Below are 18,992 nucleotides of genomic sequence, written 5' to 3'. Positions count from 1 at the left end.
AAAAACAAAACTTTTGATTGCAGGATCCAACCATCTTAATTTGCATAAAATGTCACTATCACAAATAAAATTTAAATATCATATATTTACCCCATTTTTGCAAATTTATTCAGACGACACAAAAAATATAAAGATTAACATTGTCCTTCAAGATTACAATATTTTTTTATTTTGTATCAAATACAGTTTTTCTAAATTGATTATTTTAATTGTTTCATTGTGTATACTTTGATTAGGAAAATTTCAGATCATATCATTCAAACTAAATGTTAAAATTGATAATAATAGACAGTATGTACTTTTTCGAAGCGAAATCTAGCTTACCGACAAGTGCAAATCCATTAAGAACATTTAACAATTCATTTCTTAGTTGTATATTCATTTTCTAAAATACTACATGTATATCAAGTGCTAGCTCTTCAGAAATAAAAACTCAATATTAAAATTCCCATTTCCCTCTATTTCCTGAATCAATTACAGTCATTTACAGATCACATTTCAATCAAAATTATCTTTTAAAATGGTGTATTCATTGGTCAAAGAATTGAATAACAACGATATAGAAATCTATCACAATAAAGTTAAATGTTATGGAAATAATTACCCCTTAGACATTCTAATGTTTATAATAAATGAAGGAAGACATACAGAACATGACCTTGACCTCATGAAATTTGCCTTTAAAAACAAATAATTAGGGTCGGTTGTTCTTTATAACTAACTGTTTGTATGCCAAATATGATATGCTCATGCAGGCCACCATTAAAGAAGTTGTTAGTTTCCTCTCTCCCGACTGATTGAAGAAAGATCTAGAGTACCAGACTAAACTGGTAATGAATATTTTTATTAATCTTAATTTTAATAGTAATGTTATTATATCAAGTTGTATGCAGTTATTCAATCAATATCATTAATTCATTTTTTGTGCAACTTCAAGACAAATTGACACGTAATCCAACTGTATTGAAGAGGAATATGATAAAAAATTTTAAAGGTGTTCAAATTATTGAATATATAATGACATTATATTAATAATCATATGAACTTGGTAGTCTCCTGGTTTTTATTCACAAGTATAGAAAGATCCAGTTTCTTCATCTGAAGAACATTTTGACTGTGTTGAAAAATATCTTAATGATGGTTATATTCTCCAGATATAGCAAGAAAAAATATACAGTAAAACAGGGATATAGCAAACAGGCTTATAATGAATTGACGCTTACAGTGAAGCAGTTTTCATTCCCCATGACTTTATTACATGTTAAAAACTTGACATATATAACGAATTATGATTATAACGAAGTAAAATCGCCCGTTCCTTGCTTTTCATTATAAGCGTGTTTCATTGTACAGTATTTTTACATCTTTCTGTTGTATATGTCTCTAACATTTATTCCTTAAATTATCTCAGTAAATAAATCGTTAAATATTTGCATGATTGTTCACTAGGTCAAATCTCACACTATTTTCCTGTTCACAAGGATTTCTACATGACTGTATATATACACACGTACATACATTTGTTCATTATACGGATAGAAGTGTACCATATAAGATTGCCTATATTGGACAGTTCATCTCTAACTATTTGTTCATGTATGGTAATAAAAAACTTTAAGGTTCGTGTATTCTCCCTTTTCCGGAATGTAGAAAGCTGAATGACACCTAATATGTGGTAACTGTGACTGCAGTATGATGAGGTCACTGGAATTGTGAAGTTATGAGAAATATTTCCTATATCTAAGGGTGCAAAGTGTAGCATTTGCTTTCAAATTGAACCACAGTAAAGTGATCTCCTTATTTTGCAGGTGGCTATAAATAACTATCTGTACAGTAACTTCATTCTTTGAAGCACACAAAATAATATGTGACAAACAATATTTCAAGTGGAATATTGAAGAAAAAATAACAACCCATATATTTTTTTTTAAAGGGGGGGGGGGGGGTTGTGATTATGTATGAACCCCACTATATATTGGACCTGGTTTCAAAATACCACTGCGATATATTGACTTGACCCCCCCCCCCCCCCCCCCATAAAATATTGAACCCTGGATTCAATATACAGTAAAACATGGTTATAGCGAACATGCTTGTAATGAATTGATGCTTATAGTGAAGTGATTTTAATTCCCAGTGAATTTATTACGCTGTAAACTTGAAGGATATAACAAATTATGCTTATAACGAAGCAAAATTGCACATCCCTGGTACTTCGTTATAAGGGTGTTTTGCTGTATTATTGTCACGATATTTTGAACCCAGTCTGCTTTTCAATTGCTATTCGAAAGGGGGTCCATAAATATTATGGCTGCGCTATATTCAACCCCATCCTCCTATTTCCCATTCCCATTGGAGAGGAGATTTAAAATATTATGGATGTAATATTTTGAATCCCTCTCCCATGTCCAATTCCCTTTGGAGAGGGGGTCAAAATATTATAGCCGCAATAAATTGAACCCTCTTCCTATTACCTATTTCCTTTAGAAAGGGGTTTCAAAATTATTTCAATAATTATTCAAATTATTTTGCAGCCATAATATTTTGAACCCCTTTGAATTGGAAATTGGAAGAATAAGGGGTTTCAATATATTGCGGCCATGATAGTTTGAACCCCCTTTCCATTGGGATTTGAAATAGAAGGGGGGGGGGGGGGCTAAATATATAGCAGCAAAAAAATATTTAAAAACCCCCTCTCCAATAGCAAGGAAATTTATCAGGGGGTTCAACGCTTCCATAATATTTTGATATTACTACTCCAATAGCAAATAAAAAATAGTTCAATATATATCACGGCCATAATATATTGAACCCAGGGTTCAATATTTTATAAGGGGGGGGGGGGGGGGGTTCAATATTTCGCTGTATGTTATATATTGAACCCGGGTTCATAATATCGCATAATATATTGAAACCGGGTTCAATCTTTCGTGGTATTAAAATATTATATGACACTGGTACATATGTACTTATATATGCTGATCGGTTAAGCCAACACCTCTACAATAGTAACATATATCTAAATTTACCTTCATCATATTTCCCTGACCCTACAAATTCTGGGTGTTTCTCAACTTCGTATGTCTTTGGGGGATCTGCAAAAAACAATTCATTAATAAATTAGATAAGACATAAGATATCATTATGTTATTATAATCATATCAGTCCCTTCATCAAAGAATGACAAGATTTCAAAATGCCAAAATTCAACTGAAATGGCATTCTAAAGATTCAACATACTAAACCTTGATTATTTACATAAAATAGAAGAGTGAAAATCCATTTCTAAACAAAAGCAACATAAAATAATAATGAAAAACAAATCAAATCAAAGCAAACTGCCTCCACCATGTACCGGTATGTCTGTTTATGCTTCAATCATTTCATAATCATAATGTTTTTGTTCAGACAAGAAGTTAACACATATCATGAAAAAAAACCTTAACAAGATAATATTAATGTGTCAAAATTGAACAGAGAATCTATAAAATATATTCATAAGGATGTAATGTAAACAAATTCAAATTCCTCCTTATATCTACCCTTAAGTGTAACTTACAATGTTTTATCTTTGAGTAGAAGTCAGTTTTACCAATCTTTCAATTATCATTATTTTTTTTTGCTATATCAATTTGATAAAAAAAATAATTTAAATTTTCCTTGCTTATTTATGTAAAATCAGTAAATTAAAAGATCATGAAACTGAAAAACTAAAATAAATTAAGCCCCATCAATTGTTTAATTTCTTTAACATGAATATCATGCCCAACAGACATGAATTTATTAACTTTAACAAGCATTGAAGCTAATAATCAAACTTAAAGCAGGATTTGTCAATGGTACAACTCAAGATGATACAGGAATTAGAATCAAATGTTACCTAATTTCAAATCCAACTGTTACCTGTGAAAAGGATAAGATGTTCAAACTGTGTCTGAGTTAAAATTGAGAGATATTTTGTGTTACCATAGAGACACGCATATAAAACTTATATTTTTCCAAATACAATGTAAGAGACACATAAAGAGCATGTATTATGTAATAAGTTAACTCATGAGGCATTAAACAAAATATGCATATAACTATGGGAATAGAACTTAGATCAACTACTTGTACCATAGGTTTCTACATTGACAAGAGAATCTGGATTTCCACATGCAATCAAATGCACCATATTTTTCATAAACTAAGGAACCTGCCTTGCAGATGATACAGTTCCTGCACACAGTTTCCATACAAGGTTTCTATCTCGGCTCGCATCGTTTCTCCCTGCTTGACCCTCAACCTGGGCTCATCCTCATCACTTACGTTTCCATAGACACAACATTCTTCCAGCTGAATTTCGGGAACATTTGGAGTGACATATTCCTCCTCCGATATATATCGACTGAGTCTCTTCTCCGCCCTCTCTTGAGCTTCGTTTGTCTTTAAAACTTTAATTGGCCTATTAGGACTCTTCATTTTTAAATCATTTCCACTACGTAGCCCATTTCCGAAAAATTGATTAGTACTCAACATTGTATTGCATTTCGTTTTTTCATCACACATAGAATTAGTGTCCACTTCCTCATAAATGTCCCCATCCTCGTATGTTGGACTACTATCACCCAAAACTGTGATGTAGGTATGGGGTCCCTCTGGTACAGAATCACAAGTCTCAATGTTTTGATAAATACTTTCTCTTTCATCCATATTTAGCAGTAAAGAGTGAAGTGTCCACTTCAGATACATGTATGGGGGTTTGCCCGACACACTCTGAAACATTCACATGCTTTGGGACCAATTACAGGCCACAAAAACAATAGGAAAACCCACTTCATTGTAATCATTTCCATAATATACCATCACACATGTAGAGTAGAAACAGAGGATCTGTATTTCACAAGTCCTAGGTTTTGAACTGCAGGCTATGAAGTGATCAGTGAAGATTTGTTACATCAGTAACTCTAGCTTCTAAACAAGAGATCGAGTTCCATGTAGAAAAGCAACATCATAAAGATCAACATAATTGTCTTCAATCCAAAAGTAAATTACCATGAAAATACCTAAGTACTCAAATGGTTATTTTCCAATTTTTATATAATTTCGCAAAAATTTGAATCTAGATAAACTCCTTGATTTTGTAATTCATGGTAAACTTTCTGAATGTTCCCAAACATTCCAAGGATCTGCTAGCTGCATCCTCAATCAGAAATCACAATAACGTTTAGTCATCCGTAAATAACTTCACAGGGTTATAATTCAACAGAATAACTAAGGTAACAGATACTGAAAGTTAATTAACCATTGAAGACCAGGAAACGCTGGTCGGAGCTCAGAGAGTGTTACACACACTTTGTCATTTCCTTGATAATCAACGACATTGCATGTGTGTGGAGAAGAGAGCCAACTTAACATTAACATGATAGGCATGTGAATATGTATTGCTCTAAAAATGAAGGACAAAATTTAATATGTATGACATACAATCAGGAATTAAGCTCAATAATCTTCAATTGGAAGGACATTGGATAGGAACCTGGGAAGAAGCAGCCCTGGAGTTTGTGTGTGGCCATACATCTGAGTTGTGCATGATATCGTTAGTATTTATCAAGCTTTTTTTTCTGCTTAGGTTAATTATTTAAAGTCACTTACTTTGTGATATTCGAACTTTTTTCTTACTCTTCTCTGACAATAATAATCAGATTGTGCTTATACATGTATATGTTAAAATCTTTACATTCTTAAACATAAACATGTGTATTCTTACATAAATAAGCATGCATGTATGCTTGCATACTCATCTTCCGATACTAGAAAATGAACTTGCTGCCACATACCATACCGGTAATAAACATTTACTGAACACGATTTCAGACCTTGCACAGGGACATCAATAATAAATGCCCAGTATTACCTCTTCCTCCTTGCTTCTTCCTGTAAACCCTGCCATCAGATCCCTCTTCCACTGAAGCAAGCAGTCTCTTCCCACTATGGAAGCCATAAGGATGATCTGTGTTGGTGGGCTCCCTCTGGGATTTCCCAAGATTTAGGTGGTCATAGCAAGCACTGGATTCCAGGGGCGTGTCATAAAGAGGCTCCCCTGTGGTGGGGTCAATATGGCTATGGTCTGTCTCTGTAGTCAAAATGCAATCAATTACAATTTCTAGAAAAAATGTCTACTTCAAATAAACATTGTAATCTTCCACTTTAGAATTCTCTATTATAGTCAAAATAATGACCTTAAAACTGGATTAAAGTTCCAAATATTTTTATTTTTTGTTACATGCACTAAAATTACCCTCTTTTCATCATCATTTAAAATGTGAAATTTTTCGTTTTCAAATTCAAACTATGTACAGGTACCAGTATATGAAATGGAGTCACCTGTATTTTTTCCATTAGCTGCTTTGAGAGCATTGGCTTCCTTCATGGCATCAGTGGGATCAGCATAGTCATCTGACCATGGAGGATCGTATGGACTGAGTTTCTTCTCTGGTTTCTTATTCACAGGGGCAACAAATTCATACACATTCTCCTCTACCAAGTTTTCAGAATTAGGGTCAGAATCCAGATTCACGTTTCTGGCCAATGAATAAATACTGGGCTTCACCATGCCTGGAAGAGGCTGAGGGGCTGTCTTAAATGCCGAAGGTTTCCATGGATTCTCCTTGTCTGTAGAATGTCCATGGGAACCAGACCGGGGTGAAGATTCATTCCCCGAAGATTCTGACCTCGGTGATTCCAAGTTGCCCCCTGACCCTAAGACAGGAGATTTTGAGTCCCTCCCTGACAAGTGATACTCATCAATGTTCCCCTCCCAAGATTCTACAATTTTAAGCACATGCCCCGGAGAACCTGGCTTTGAGGAATTGTCACTGTCAGCATCCACACTCGGATGGAGAGATTGGTCCTGGTCTACGTGTAACTCTGGAAGCAAAAGTGGGGAGGAATTTGGCTGTTTCACAGTCCCTGAAGAGTCACTGCTTGCTGGTTCCCGGTCATGGCCTGGTTGACCACTGGATGACTGAGAATTCTGGGTAAAACCAGGTTTGACACTCCATGCATCATCATATGTTGGAGACTGGTCGCCATTATGTGAAAAGCTGTCTGATTTCAATTTATCTCCCAGAATCTAGGAATGAAAGTTAACAGGATCAAACAAAGACAAATACATGTATCATCAAATTTCTTCAGAAAAAAGTCAAATAAATGCACACAAAATTAATCCATGCATTTTTTTCTTAATTGTTCCTGACAAAAAACCTTTAAATTATCTCCTTCTTTCACAGTTTGCTTATACACATACTCCAGCAAGTGTGTAATAAGACCATCTTCTTTGAATTTATAATGTCAATGACACTTTAACTTATAACCTAATAGTAATAGCTAGGCTGAAAAACAATCCATGTGCTGCTACCTTTTATGGGTGATACCACATAGTCCATGAAATTTGATCTCTGACCCATAAATTGACATGATTCCACAATAAACAACTCTTCTTTATAATAAAGTATCTTTAAACCACTTGTTAAAATGATATAATGGCTATCATGTGTCTTTAAAACCCTTTATGTTCCTTTTAATATGTATCTTGAGATCATGGTCAGAACCCCCCCCCCCAAAATGGTTAAAACATCATTTTCAGAATCTGATGTGTTTATGCTAAAAACTCACAGGTGCAGCATCATTCTGCAGTACACCCTGTATGTCGTCGACTGTGTACCCCTCCCTGCCAGAGTCCTCTCCCTCCTCATCCTGGGACCCCGAGGATTGGACAGTAAACAGGAAGTCGGTCTGAGACAGGCCCTGCACAGCCTCTGCCTGCTCGATCTGTTACAGAATAGATCAAACAATATTGTAAAAATGACAGAATTACTTTTAAGAGGGTTAAATGATTGTGGCCATTTTAAGGCTATATCGGTCTCCTTGAAAAGAAGAGCTCCCAATAGATACATGTATTGGAAAATACTGTGGAATCATTGGGGCTATTTTTCGTGGATTGCTTAAAATTTACAGGTTTGTGGGGACGTAATTTCGTCTTTTATATTATACCTACAAAAGGAATTTAATGGACCTTATAACCCTAAATTATTAATTCATGGAAGATGTTAATTCGTGGATGAGAGGTACCAACAAATTCCACGAAAATTGAGCCACAATGAAATCTAATGATTCCACAGTACATCAAATTTAAAAACTTAGATATTAAATACATTGATTTTTTTTATATAACCAAATGATAGATAAAGATAGATTATGATAGCTTAAAAAATCTCATTTATTAAAATATCTAAGGTAGATCTGATGGTTAATTTGTTGACTTCAAACTTTGTTTGAATTAAAATGGTACATTATCAAATTCTTTGGACATCAATATATTTGATTGCTCACTGGACCAACCAAGATCATATCCCGGTGAACAGTCTAAATTTGTATACCACTGCAATTCATTTTTTACATGAACTGTTAAATGTACATGACAGCAGCAACAAATCTCTCAATATTAAAAGAAGCATATGTCTTATAAATGGAAATAAGTTAGTGCAGCTGACAAAGACTTTTTTTTATATATTTTTTATGTAATTTAAAGTACATGTATATTTATAAGCGCTATAACCAATTTAAGCCTCAGTCAAAACACTTGCTCCATTGCATCACATCACTGTTTCTACAAGAGTTTCCTGTCAAACTAATGGGGCCAGGAAATTCGTCTCATGGCCCGTTGATTCTGATTAATATCATTAGTACTTTGACGAATCATCCTAACATTGCCCTACTACTGTACACAGATTATCAGGCTATAGCATTCCTTTCAAGTGACTGACAGCACACATGTGAATTTTAAGTGCTACTTTCCCATGCCGTCAAACATAAACAGAAACAAGTACTTTACACTTCCATTAGTATTTACCTCCAATAGTTTCATACTCAGAAAAGGGACATATCCTGGAGACAGCTTCTTACCAGGACACATGAACTCTTTACGAAACTATACCCAAACCATTATGGTCAATGAGAGCACAATTTAACGAATTTTTTTTATACAAAATGTCACATAATTGAAATAACTTCAATCAAACAAAACGCAAGAAAGGTATTTATTTAAATTAAATTATGTCTGCCTCTACACATCTTAATCAGATATGTCTCTATTAAGGCTATATGATATTCATTAAGTGCACATACTGCAAAAATAGGAATTTTTAAAAACTTAAAAGTATTATAGTTTCCGTGTACTATACAGCTGAACCTCGGGATTCGGGACTCTGTGCACTTGATTTGGAAATCTTAAACCACTTAACCTCCAAGTATTTGGAAATATCTCCCAGATTTTGAGATATTTAAGGAGTTTGAGTTAACAAGATTTTATGGATCGATATATAAATGAGAGGATGATTAAGAAAACAATGATGAATGTTAAATCCTGACATCATACCAAATGTGTACTTGAAGTCCTTGGAATGGTGGTTTCTTTATCTCTTCCAGCCATATCCTAGAGTTTTGCATCACCCAAATTCTTGACCATGTCTTAATTAATTGGTTAAGCCTGTAGCTGTTCCACCATTTTCAGGAATCTGTCACCTGACAATATTATACAACAGATTTATAAGTATCAACTCAATCTCTTTCTCTATTCATACAGAAGCTAATCAAATATAAACGTTTGGATATTACTGGTCATTTGGTTCATGAGAAGATTTTAAAACACCCCAACCCATTTTCATTATAATCTTTCCTAGAAAAATTAAGTGGGTTTAGCCTGGCCTTCAATTGGACAATCCTGGATACTCTTAACCCAATGATGCTCTATGCCTAGTTATTTGTTTGAAATTGGCTTGGTGATTTTAAGATGAAGTGGGAAAAGTTAATGACGATGAAAATGACAACAACAATTAACAGACAGCTTGTTCACCAAAAAGCGCATTACAACCTTTAGGCTCTGGTGAGCTAAAAAGGTATACAACTAAGAAATAGTTATAAAGCTGTCTGTCCAATGCATTCAATAATCGTTCACTCATTGATGTTATATTGGTAGTTGCCTAATGGATATCAAACCAATACATAACAGCATAATGTGGAAGTCAAATTTGGAAGAAGAAAAAGTTTTCATACGATGCAATATTTTTAAAAATTGATGACAGTACTATAAAATCGCATGTTCCAAAAAATTGCATATACTTCGTAAAGGAAGTAAAATTGAAAGTAGAGTGTCTATCTACGTACTTGATCTTTGTAACACTGTCGATCACTGCACTGTAAAATATGATACCCGATCTGTCAAAAGATAGAAAGAATTTGTTTAGATGCTATGACTTTTACCTATCTCCCATTACACAGGTGCATTCCTTCATTAGCTGTTATAACCTTTAAACCGATCACGGGACGCCAACATATTTATCAATATCATTTAAATCGATTTCTTTTCTAATCGATGTTTATTTACCTGTCAAGTAATCCGGAAGTCCAATTCCATGTGGAACTACTGTTTGTAAGAGGCATTTTCATTGGCTAAAATATGGGGATATCAAAAGTCGTTATTTTCTGATAAAGCGAACATCATGATTTGCAAACAGGTGGCAAATAATCATGTCTCTTGACTGTATAAAAGGTTAATTTAACCCACGACCAAATTTGAGTACACAGCTAAATTTTTATTTACATAGATTGTAATTAATAAAAGATCAATATTTCTAGGAAATCCATTTATAACAAATATTTTGTTACATTAAAATCTATCAATTTGAACTTAACTATAACAGATGATAAACTGTCATAGTTAAGTTTAAATTGATAAATGAAACTTTTTATAAACTGTTATACATGTATACAGGTCTCAGATATATTTCATTCAGGACATCTTTTTTTCACATGCGAATAAATCAATAAAAATCACAATTGCATATCTACATTGATGCATTGTAAACACGTGCAAATTCTAAGCTGAATTTCCAATTTTTCAAACGCAAAACATTAATGATAATTATTTTTTCATGAAAATTCTCCGGGAAAAACTTTTGTGTTTCAGTCGAAATTTTCCAAAAGAATTAATTTAAAATAGACTGAGTCGTAAGTTCAAAATTTAGATCTATGATATAGTACAAAGTAATAACAAATATTAATTCATTTCATTACAACTGATCAGCGCATCAATGCGTATCAAAATGAAAAGAAGCAGCACTGCTTTATCAGAGCATAGTTTGGGTAAGTATCCTCTTTTGAGGGAAAATCTAACCTCCAAAAACAAAGGTTGCTGAGACCTGGAGCACAGACTCACTCCATAAAATAAAAGGCATTGAAGTTTTTAAAAAATACACTATTTGGAGGTTTTGATACGCATTACAAATCGATGTTATGTTCATATACTAGTATGTTGTTGTGAATGATTTTTTTTTTTTTTATCAGATTTGTTGATACATGTATTCTATAACTCTTTAGTATTTTATCCGTCCTTATAAATGCACTTCACACGCCTTTAATCCACCAATCTCCTTTCATAACAGGCAATAAATACGCGTTTGCATCATTTGGTAGAAGTGAATTAACAACAGGTATGAAATTTTGGCGACAGCCCCCTAGCTCCCCCCCCCCCCCCCCCCGCGCTTACAAATATTTTACACCTAGCACCTAGCTACTCCACTGCATCATCCGAATTAATCAATTAAACCATTATTCGAATGTAAAGTTTTGTTTGGACCGTATTCTGTTTTTTCTCCAACGATACGACTAGGACTAAAAACTTTTCTTATGCAAATGTATTCGACTCGATTCGAATTCGTTTCGATGTCTATCAGACACTGTTTTGACATTGTTAGGTACAATTTTTTTTCTGATACCAAAAAATGGTTTTTTGATATTAGAAACCTAACATTTTTCGATGTGAAAAATAATTCTTAATATATAAATATAACAGCCATTACCTTCTATGGAAAAATCGATCTTCTTTATTTGATATTAGAAAAGGGTCTTTTTAATAGCAGAAATTCGGTGTTTTGATATCAACATCATTTCCCGATATCAAAACTTCGATTTTTCTTACATAGGAACGATAAATTTTTGCTATATTCAATGTTTATTCATTTATATACAAAAATGACATTTGTTGATATCAGAAAATACCTAAAAAATACTATAATGGCGCTTCATATTCCTCTACTATGTTACCACTGTATCAATGCATGAAACGAAGTCTATTCACATGGAAATGTTCAATTAATGTTGAATATGCCTTCAAGATCACATTTGATCATGCAGTGCGTATATTGTACGAGTTGAATCATAACTTTCTGCATTGCACGTCTGTTTTGTTCTAACAATTTACCCATCAACTACACAAATGCCAAAAAAGCCTCAGGGAAATGGCCTCCACCTCACGAGCATATTGTAGCATTTTCCTTAAATTTACATATATACATAGATAAATGAATATTGGAGCAGTCCCCCCACCCCCTAAATTCTTTAGGAGAAAAAAAAAATGATAGAATTATTAAGAAAATTAACATGAGACTTGCGAGTAGGGTTCCCGTTTCCCCCTTTTTCTGTTTGTCAAGATTTAGGAGAGAGAGAGAGAGAGAGAGAGAGAGAGAGAGAGAGAGAGCTAAGGGCATGGCCTCCGCCCCTTAAGCATTTGATGTTCTTATATTCAAAATTGTTTTCAAATTTGCTTTCGATCGGGTACCTTTATAAGTTTGGAACAGACGATAAGCAGCTATCACCTGAGAGCTGACGACACAACCACTCATGTGTCAAAATTTTGACCCCGAATGTAATTCCATAATTTCTTTACCCACAGCTTATGGTAATCTGAGTAGCTACATGTAGGGAAGAGATGTGCATGCTATTTCCTTTATAAACCATTGCATATTGGGAGCTACACATGATGCGGGGACTGTCCGCATTACGAGTTATTGCCCCTGTTAAGAGCGTCGCCCGGAGTTGCGTGTTAATCCCAGTGAATAAGACAGGACGTGTACACATACAGTGTTTGTCCACCAAAATGCCGACCCTTTCACCACCGCCCCAGAGTCTGATGAAGCCAATGGATTTCCCACAGAAGCTGTTGATGGGACCAGGGCCGTCTAATTGCCCTCCACGTGTACTGAATGCCTCTGCATTACCGCTGCTCGGACACCTGCACCCCGAATTTACTCAGGTACCGACATGACTTAGTTTACGTGGTTTAGCGTGTACGCGACATAGATATTCATGACTTGTTTATATAAAGTCAGACGTACATTGTTATGGATGGATGGCTGTCTAGAATTACATGTATGTGCTGTTGTTTGCGATTCACCAAGATATTCAACCAGAATTAATATGTAGGACAACTACATTAGGGGTTGTCTCAAAAGTTTCAAAGAAAGTTGACCTTAATTCACATAACATAATAACAGCTGAATAATGTGTCTCTTTATTTTTAGAATTGATCTTTTTCATTCAAAATAATTAAATTATATTTCAGAGTAATTAATATGGTGCCTGTGTATAAAATTTATTGAACTAGAATTCAATAACGTGAAAATTTGTGATTTTCAACAGATAATGGATGAAGTTAAAGCAGGAATCCAGTATGCATTTCAGACCAAAAATCAGTGGACAGTGTGTGTTTCTGGAACAGGTTAATAACATATTGAATAGATGAAAACCTGAGATCAATTATGAATTAAAATAAATAATAGAAAGCTTAACTACGAATGTGGAAAATCGTAATACATGTACACTTACAAAACTGCTCAAATATATCTTATAGAATTTTTTATTTGTAAACAATGATTTATAATAGAAGTACTGTGTTGTAGGTCATGGTGCTATGGAGGCTGCCTGCACCAATCTGTTAGAGCCCGGTGAGACCGTCCTGGTGTGTGAGAATGGACTGTGGGGGCAGAGGTTTGCGGACATGTGTACTCGAAATGGTAAATATTTTCTTGCAAGAAAGAATGCAGTTCTGCAAACTGTGAAATATCTCGCCATTTCAAAGCAACTTGATTTGTATACATCATGCAGTTGACGTACAGTCCTTTGTAATAGGAAAAATTTGATTCAGGCAGTATGAGAAAGAAATAGATGAATTTAAGGAGGAATTAATTAAGGCAAAAGGAAATTTAAGAATTTTATTTTGTCCAGTTTTATACAATAGATGTTGTCAAATCAAATAACAAAATCAATTTTAATAAATCCAGCAAAAACAGCACATTTTGTATATGACCTAATTTCTATGCATCTAAAAGTAAGTTGGACATATTGATATCATATGCTTGGCTTAACAATTACAGAATGAAAGTGTCATGCGAAAATGAGTAGCAATTTATCCTGACAAGGCAGCATGTATTATTTTAGGTGCTGTCGTCCAGAAAATCGTAAAGCCAATGGGACAGGTGTTTACACTACAGGATGTGGAGGCAGTAAGTCAGATTGTATTCTGTGGTCAAATGGTATTCCAGCTGCATGCTCTCATGATATCCTTGTTATTATTCTTAATATCCACTAATGAAATTTTAAATGATTGATGAATACTTGAAATCTCTTTGAAGATAAGCTGCTAAGATTTGTTTCACCAAAACTAAATTCTTGCTTTTTTAAAAATCGTCTGAAAAAATATGAGAGTTTTGTATTGTAAGGATAAATTTTGTTGGGAAAAATATATTCAAGAATCGTTTTTGACATAACACAGGGACTGCAGCAGCATAAGCCGGTGCTGGTGTTTGTGACCCACGGAGAATCCTCGGGATCCACCCTGCAGCCCCTGGAAGGGCTGGGGCAGCTCTGCCACAAGTAAGAACTAAAAAAAAACTTTTGATATTGAGTCAGAAACAAATTACTGTATACAGGGAAATATTCGCTCCCATTTTATTTTCACCCCTTTTGCCCTCGTTGTCAGCAGGCGAATTCCAATGTTATCCAAAATTATCACCTCATAATACTCAAAGAATGTTTCCTTATTTCTTAAATAGAGTTGTGATATACATTAGGTTTAAATATTTCTTGAAATTTTGATAAATCTGCATTGAATTTAGATTGCTGCTGATATTAACAATAATTCATGAAAAGTTCAGTAAAGAGCAGAAGGTCTAAAGTCAGTTGCATTATTCATGCAATGATTATAGAATGTTCACCATTCCACTCGTCTGACTTTTGTTTATTTTTGTTTACAGGTATAACAGTCTACTGTTGGTGGACTCTGTGGCAGCTTGTGGTGGAGTACCTCTGTTTGTGGATGACTGGGGTAATTCCTGTTCTATTTATATAAATATTTATATAAATACAGTCTGATCTCAGAGAGAGAGAGAGAGAGAGAGAGAGAGAGAGAGAGAGAGATTTATTTTTGCTGCAGTATGTTCATTTTTTGTGTATTCTCTATTTATCAAGAATGAGCACATATACTGGTATACAGTATTTAATGATTTATTGTACGCAAACCGTATTCAGACTAATGTTTGTTTTCCCATTATAGAGATAGATGCCATTTACACAGGGGCTCAGAAAGTGTTGAGTGCACCCCCAGGGGCCAGTCCCTTATCCTTTTCTGAGAGGGCCAAGTATGTATCCAGCTAATGTAATGATGCAAACAAATTTGTATATTTGTTGAAATTTATCTGAGGATACAATTTTCATGTTTGACAATTTTATTGTACCAGGTATTTTATATATTGTATGAACAGGTATATAAATACATGTATGTACCTGTATGGATTATGTGAGCTAGTACATGTAGTTATATTTCATTTTATAAGAAGTCAGTATATCCAACATTTTGCAGGAACAAGGTGCTGAATCGTAAGACACCTATCAGGTCGTACTACTTTGACATGACACACCTGGCCAACTACTGGGGCTGTGATGGCAGTGCTCGAAGGTATTCAACTACAGGAAATAATTTTTTAAGAATTTGTATAAAAAAATATTTTAACATACACAGATCATTTGAAATATTTCACTAATGAAACTTGAATATTTTTTTTTATATCAATGTGGATATAATGGTAACTGATGAGAATGCCTTTGATGGACTCTCAACCAGTTCTTTGTTTGTTCCCCCATGTTAGGTACCACCATACCGGTCCCATATCCAGCGTGTATGCCATCAGGGAGGGTCTGGCCAGGCTGGCAGAGGAGGTCAGAATCAAATACATCTAGTATTCAAATGGGAGAAAACTTTAATAGCTAGGTTGGCAAGAATATTGTCGCTGCAAAATGTTTTTCTGCCAATCAAATCAGCCCTTTTGTGCTTCTTGTATTGGTTTGAGGTTATCAACATAAACCTGGTCAAGAAAAAATAAGTTTGTCATAGGACTATCCAATCGTTTTGCATAATGGTTGCATGTAAAAGTTAATTTACTATTATTAGTTTATTGTCATGTGATGATGCAAATGATTGCTTTTGACTGGTCTTGAGTGGAGCTTAATACAAGGGAGATAATGCATACATGTACATATGTTGTACAGGGATTAGAGAAGAGTTGGGAAACACACAGGAAGTGTGCTGAAATGCTGTGGGAAGGAGCGGAAAAACTGGGATTGGAATTGCTGGTCCAGGAAAAGGTTTGTGAGGGAAATAAAATTATATTGAGGTCTCAAAAAAATACATTACCATCAGATTTGTATTGTAAGAGATTTGCATTTAGATTTTAGTTTTATGGTTTACGTTCTTACGTTAGAAAAAAATTATTAGTATACTCTCATTTTACATACTAGGCCAACAGACTGCCATGTGTGACAGGGATCAAAGTTCCAGAGGGGGTCAACTGGAAGGACGTATCCGATTACGCCATGAAGACGTAAGTACTTTATACATACATGTATATACAAACTTATGGGGTCATGAAAACAAGGTTGGGGTAGTTTTATATTTCTAAGTTCATGTTTACTATTTTTTAGTACCTGGTACACATTGCTTTCAAAATAAGATATAAATTCATTAGAATTTTACAGCTTTAAGTGTGTAAGTTTTTATAACTGAAAAAGTATTTACCATTACAGTGTAATTGTTAAGTACATGCGTAATGCCAAAACATTTACAAATACATGTAGATACATGTATTTATTTTTTTTTTGTTACTTGTAGACAGCAACAATTAGTACATGGATATGCCCCATGTCTATACATGTGTTTCCATTTAAAAAACCTGTGTAAAACTTTCACTTTTCAGATATAAAGTAGAGATATCTGGAGGTCTGGGAGCTCAGGCTGGAAAGATTTGGCGAGTTGGAATCATGGGATACAACGCTACCCCAGAAAATGTCCAGAAAGTATTACGAGCTCTAGATGAGGGACTGAAGAGTGTCAGAGGTAATCCCCGCTCCCAATTGTAGGCCGCCAACTTGTTGTTGCTAGGGTACGACAGGTCACATGATTTAAGACCGTCACGAGGCAGCTGCAAGGACTGGTATACATGATTGTGGTTCAATCCCACCGCTAGCTACAGTATTGTGATAATTAATGTATTACCTATGTGATATGATTGTACTGATATACATGTAGAGTAAATCGTTGATCTGTATATTTTCCCCCCAAATGACAGCTAGAGACTTCATGCATTTCATTGATGAAATTTCTGTGCCTTAAATTTGTTAAAATCTGTTTATCTTATTGTATGTACCAATGTTATTCAATTCCCAAATGTTCAGTTGTTACATACAATATTTATACAATAGATGTACATATCCAGAATTCCAGATTCAATGTTAATAACATTTTTGTGTTGTTGCTTTTATGAATGTACATTGATTTTATAATTTTTTACTTTTAATTATGTACACGTACAATGTATTTTTGTAACCAATCCATTAAATCAACACTGATTGGGAGGTCAAAGGTTACCATAGCAATAACCTCTGCCCTGTTGACCTATAAGTTCATGGGGTAAGACTTCAGATATTTCCTTCAGTTTGTTACTAACTTTTTCTGCGGGAGCTTTTTTACAGCATGTAAAGTTTATTTTGCTGTTTGTTGAGTTTGAATTCAAGTTTGTGTTTTCTTTTCAATTGTTACTTTTGCTACTTTTGAAGGTTAGGAGGTGAATGCAATTTTATGAAAATGTTTTCAGATAATTTTGATGAATTTTAAATTTCAAAATGCAAGAGGTTTTTATTTTACTGTGCAAAGATGTTATCAGTAAATTAACTAATGTTTTGAGGAACTATTGATCACCAAACCTATATGACTGAATGACTTGATGTAGGCATTAAAACTTGTGGTTGATTTACTACAAACATATGTAACACTGAGTTTTTATGGCTTCAAGTTTATCCCATGTTTAAAATTGTTGATTATCCAGAAAACAAATTATTAATGAACATGTACTGCATGAGACAGATTATTAGTCCAGCCCTGTGCTACAGACAATCAGAACCCGCTAGAACTGCATGTACTGTTATGAAGATTTTGTATTTGTGTGTCTGAATGTATATATAGAATGAGGAACCATTACCCCATATTTAATTTCTTACATTATTTACAAACCTTGTATTAATTTTGAATGACATGGCATGTACAGTGTAAACAATAGTTGTATTTTAAACATACCATTGCCAACATTCATAAGCATTTCCCTTTTTATTTCAGGTTGATTGCCAGCTCTGTAGATTTGACCTTTTGACCCCCACTTTCTGTGGAACAATGAACATTGATAATGTTAAACATTCCTAGTTGCTCATCATTCCAATAATTTACATCTATTTTATATGATTGTTATTGATCCTGTTATGAATATTTTATACATTATACATACATTTATTATAACAAATTACCTATAATTATAGTTGTAAAATCATTAAAATTAGAAAAGCAAGTCAAGTCTTCCTTTGTCCTTTTTAGTTATGTATCTGAAGCAGTATAAGCATAATGCCTGGTAATACAGGTACAGGTATAGTGTACAGCTGTTAACATTTGTAAGTGTACCTTGTAGTCGGAAGATGTTCTGATTTGATCAGATCAAAGCACTAGGAAAAAATTCAATTCTGCAACTCCAGCATATTATATAAGGGTACAAGAAAGATGTTTTTTTTTGGAAAAA

General features: G+C 34.1%; 2 protein-coding genes across 3 annotated transcripts in view; one reads left to right on the top strand and one right to left on the bottom strand.

Annotated features, from left to right (window-relative positions):
* The window catches only part of LOC105340678 (rho guanine nucleotide exchange factor 17), a 29,054-nt gene extending 18,614 nt beyond the window's left edge, over positions 1-10,440 (bottom strand). Inside the window, exons 1-7 of the mRNA XM_066077719.1 lie at positions 10,303-10,440; positions 9,419-9,564; positions 7,657-7,812; positions 6,367-7,114; positions 5,897-6,115; positions 5,635-5,667; positions 3,030-3,095 (exon numbers count right to left, since the gene is read on the bottom strand). Of these exons, the coding sequence (XP_065933791.1) occupies positions 3,030-3,095; positions 5,635-5,667; positions 5,897-6,115; positions 6,367-7,114; positions 7,657-7,812; positions 9,419-9,472 (1,276 nt within the window). The 5' untranslated portion in view covers positions 9,473-9,564; positions 10,303-10,440. The remainder of the gene's footprint in view (positions 1-3,029; positions 3,096-5,634; positions 5,668-5,896; positions 6,116-6,366; positions 7,115-7,656; positions 7,813-9,418; positions 9,565-10,302) is intronic.
* A 2,316-nt stretch (positions 10,441-12,756) lies between these two features.
* On the top strand, positions 12,757-18,767 carry LOC105331916 (alanine--glyoxylate aminotransferase). Of its 2 annotated transcripts, none has more exons than XR_900699.4 (13): positions 12,757-13,132; positions 13,519-13,597; positions 13,779-13,892; positions 14,317-14,381; positions 14,651-14,751; positions 15,132-15,202; positions 15,431-15,515; positions 15,737-15,832; positions 16,023-16,092; positions 16,423-16,518; positions 16,672-16,754; positions 17,127-17,839; positions 18,542-18,767. XR_900699.4 is itself a non-coding variant. In XM_011434282.4 (13 exons), the coding sequence occupies exons 1-13, from the start codon at positions 12,857-12,859 to the stop codon at positions 18,544-18,546; spliced, it is 1,281 nt and encodes a 426-aa protein (XP_011432584.3). In that variant the 5' UTR covers positions 12,758-12,856; the 3' UTR covers positions 18,547-18,767. The 2 variants fall into 2 exon arrangements, 1 of the variants encoding a protein (XP_011432584.3); XM_011434282.4 differs by having other exon boundaries at positions 12,758-13,132; positions 17,127-17,266.
* The last annotated feature ends 225 nt before the right edge of the window (positions 18,768-18,992 follow it).

The sequence above is a fragment of the Magallana gigas genome, chromosome 3, assembly GCF_963853765.1.
Source record: "Magallana gigas chromosome 3, xbMagGiga1.1, whole genome shotgun sequence".
Taxonomy (NCBI): Eukaryota; Metazoa; Mollusca; class Bivalvia; order Ostreida; family Ostreidae; genus Magallana; species Magallana gigas.
Note: the sequence above shows the minus strand (reverse complement) of the source record. Positions and strands in the feature narration are given on the sequence as shown.

Coding starts and splice junctions, on each gene's coding strand:
- LOC105331916 (XM_011434282.4), top strand. CDS start 12,857: ATGATGCGGGGACTGTCCGCATTACGAGTTATTGCCCCTGTTAAGAGC. Junction 15,516..15,736: donor TCCTTTTCTGAGAGGGCCAA/GTATGTATCCAG, acceptor AACATTTTGCAG/GAACAAGGTGCTGAATCGTA. Junction 16,755..17,126: donor TCCGATTACGCCATGAAGAC/GTAAGTACTTTA, acceptor TTCACTTTTCAG/ATATAAAGTAGAGATATCTG.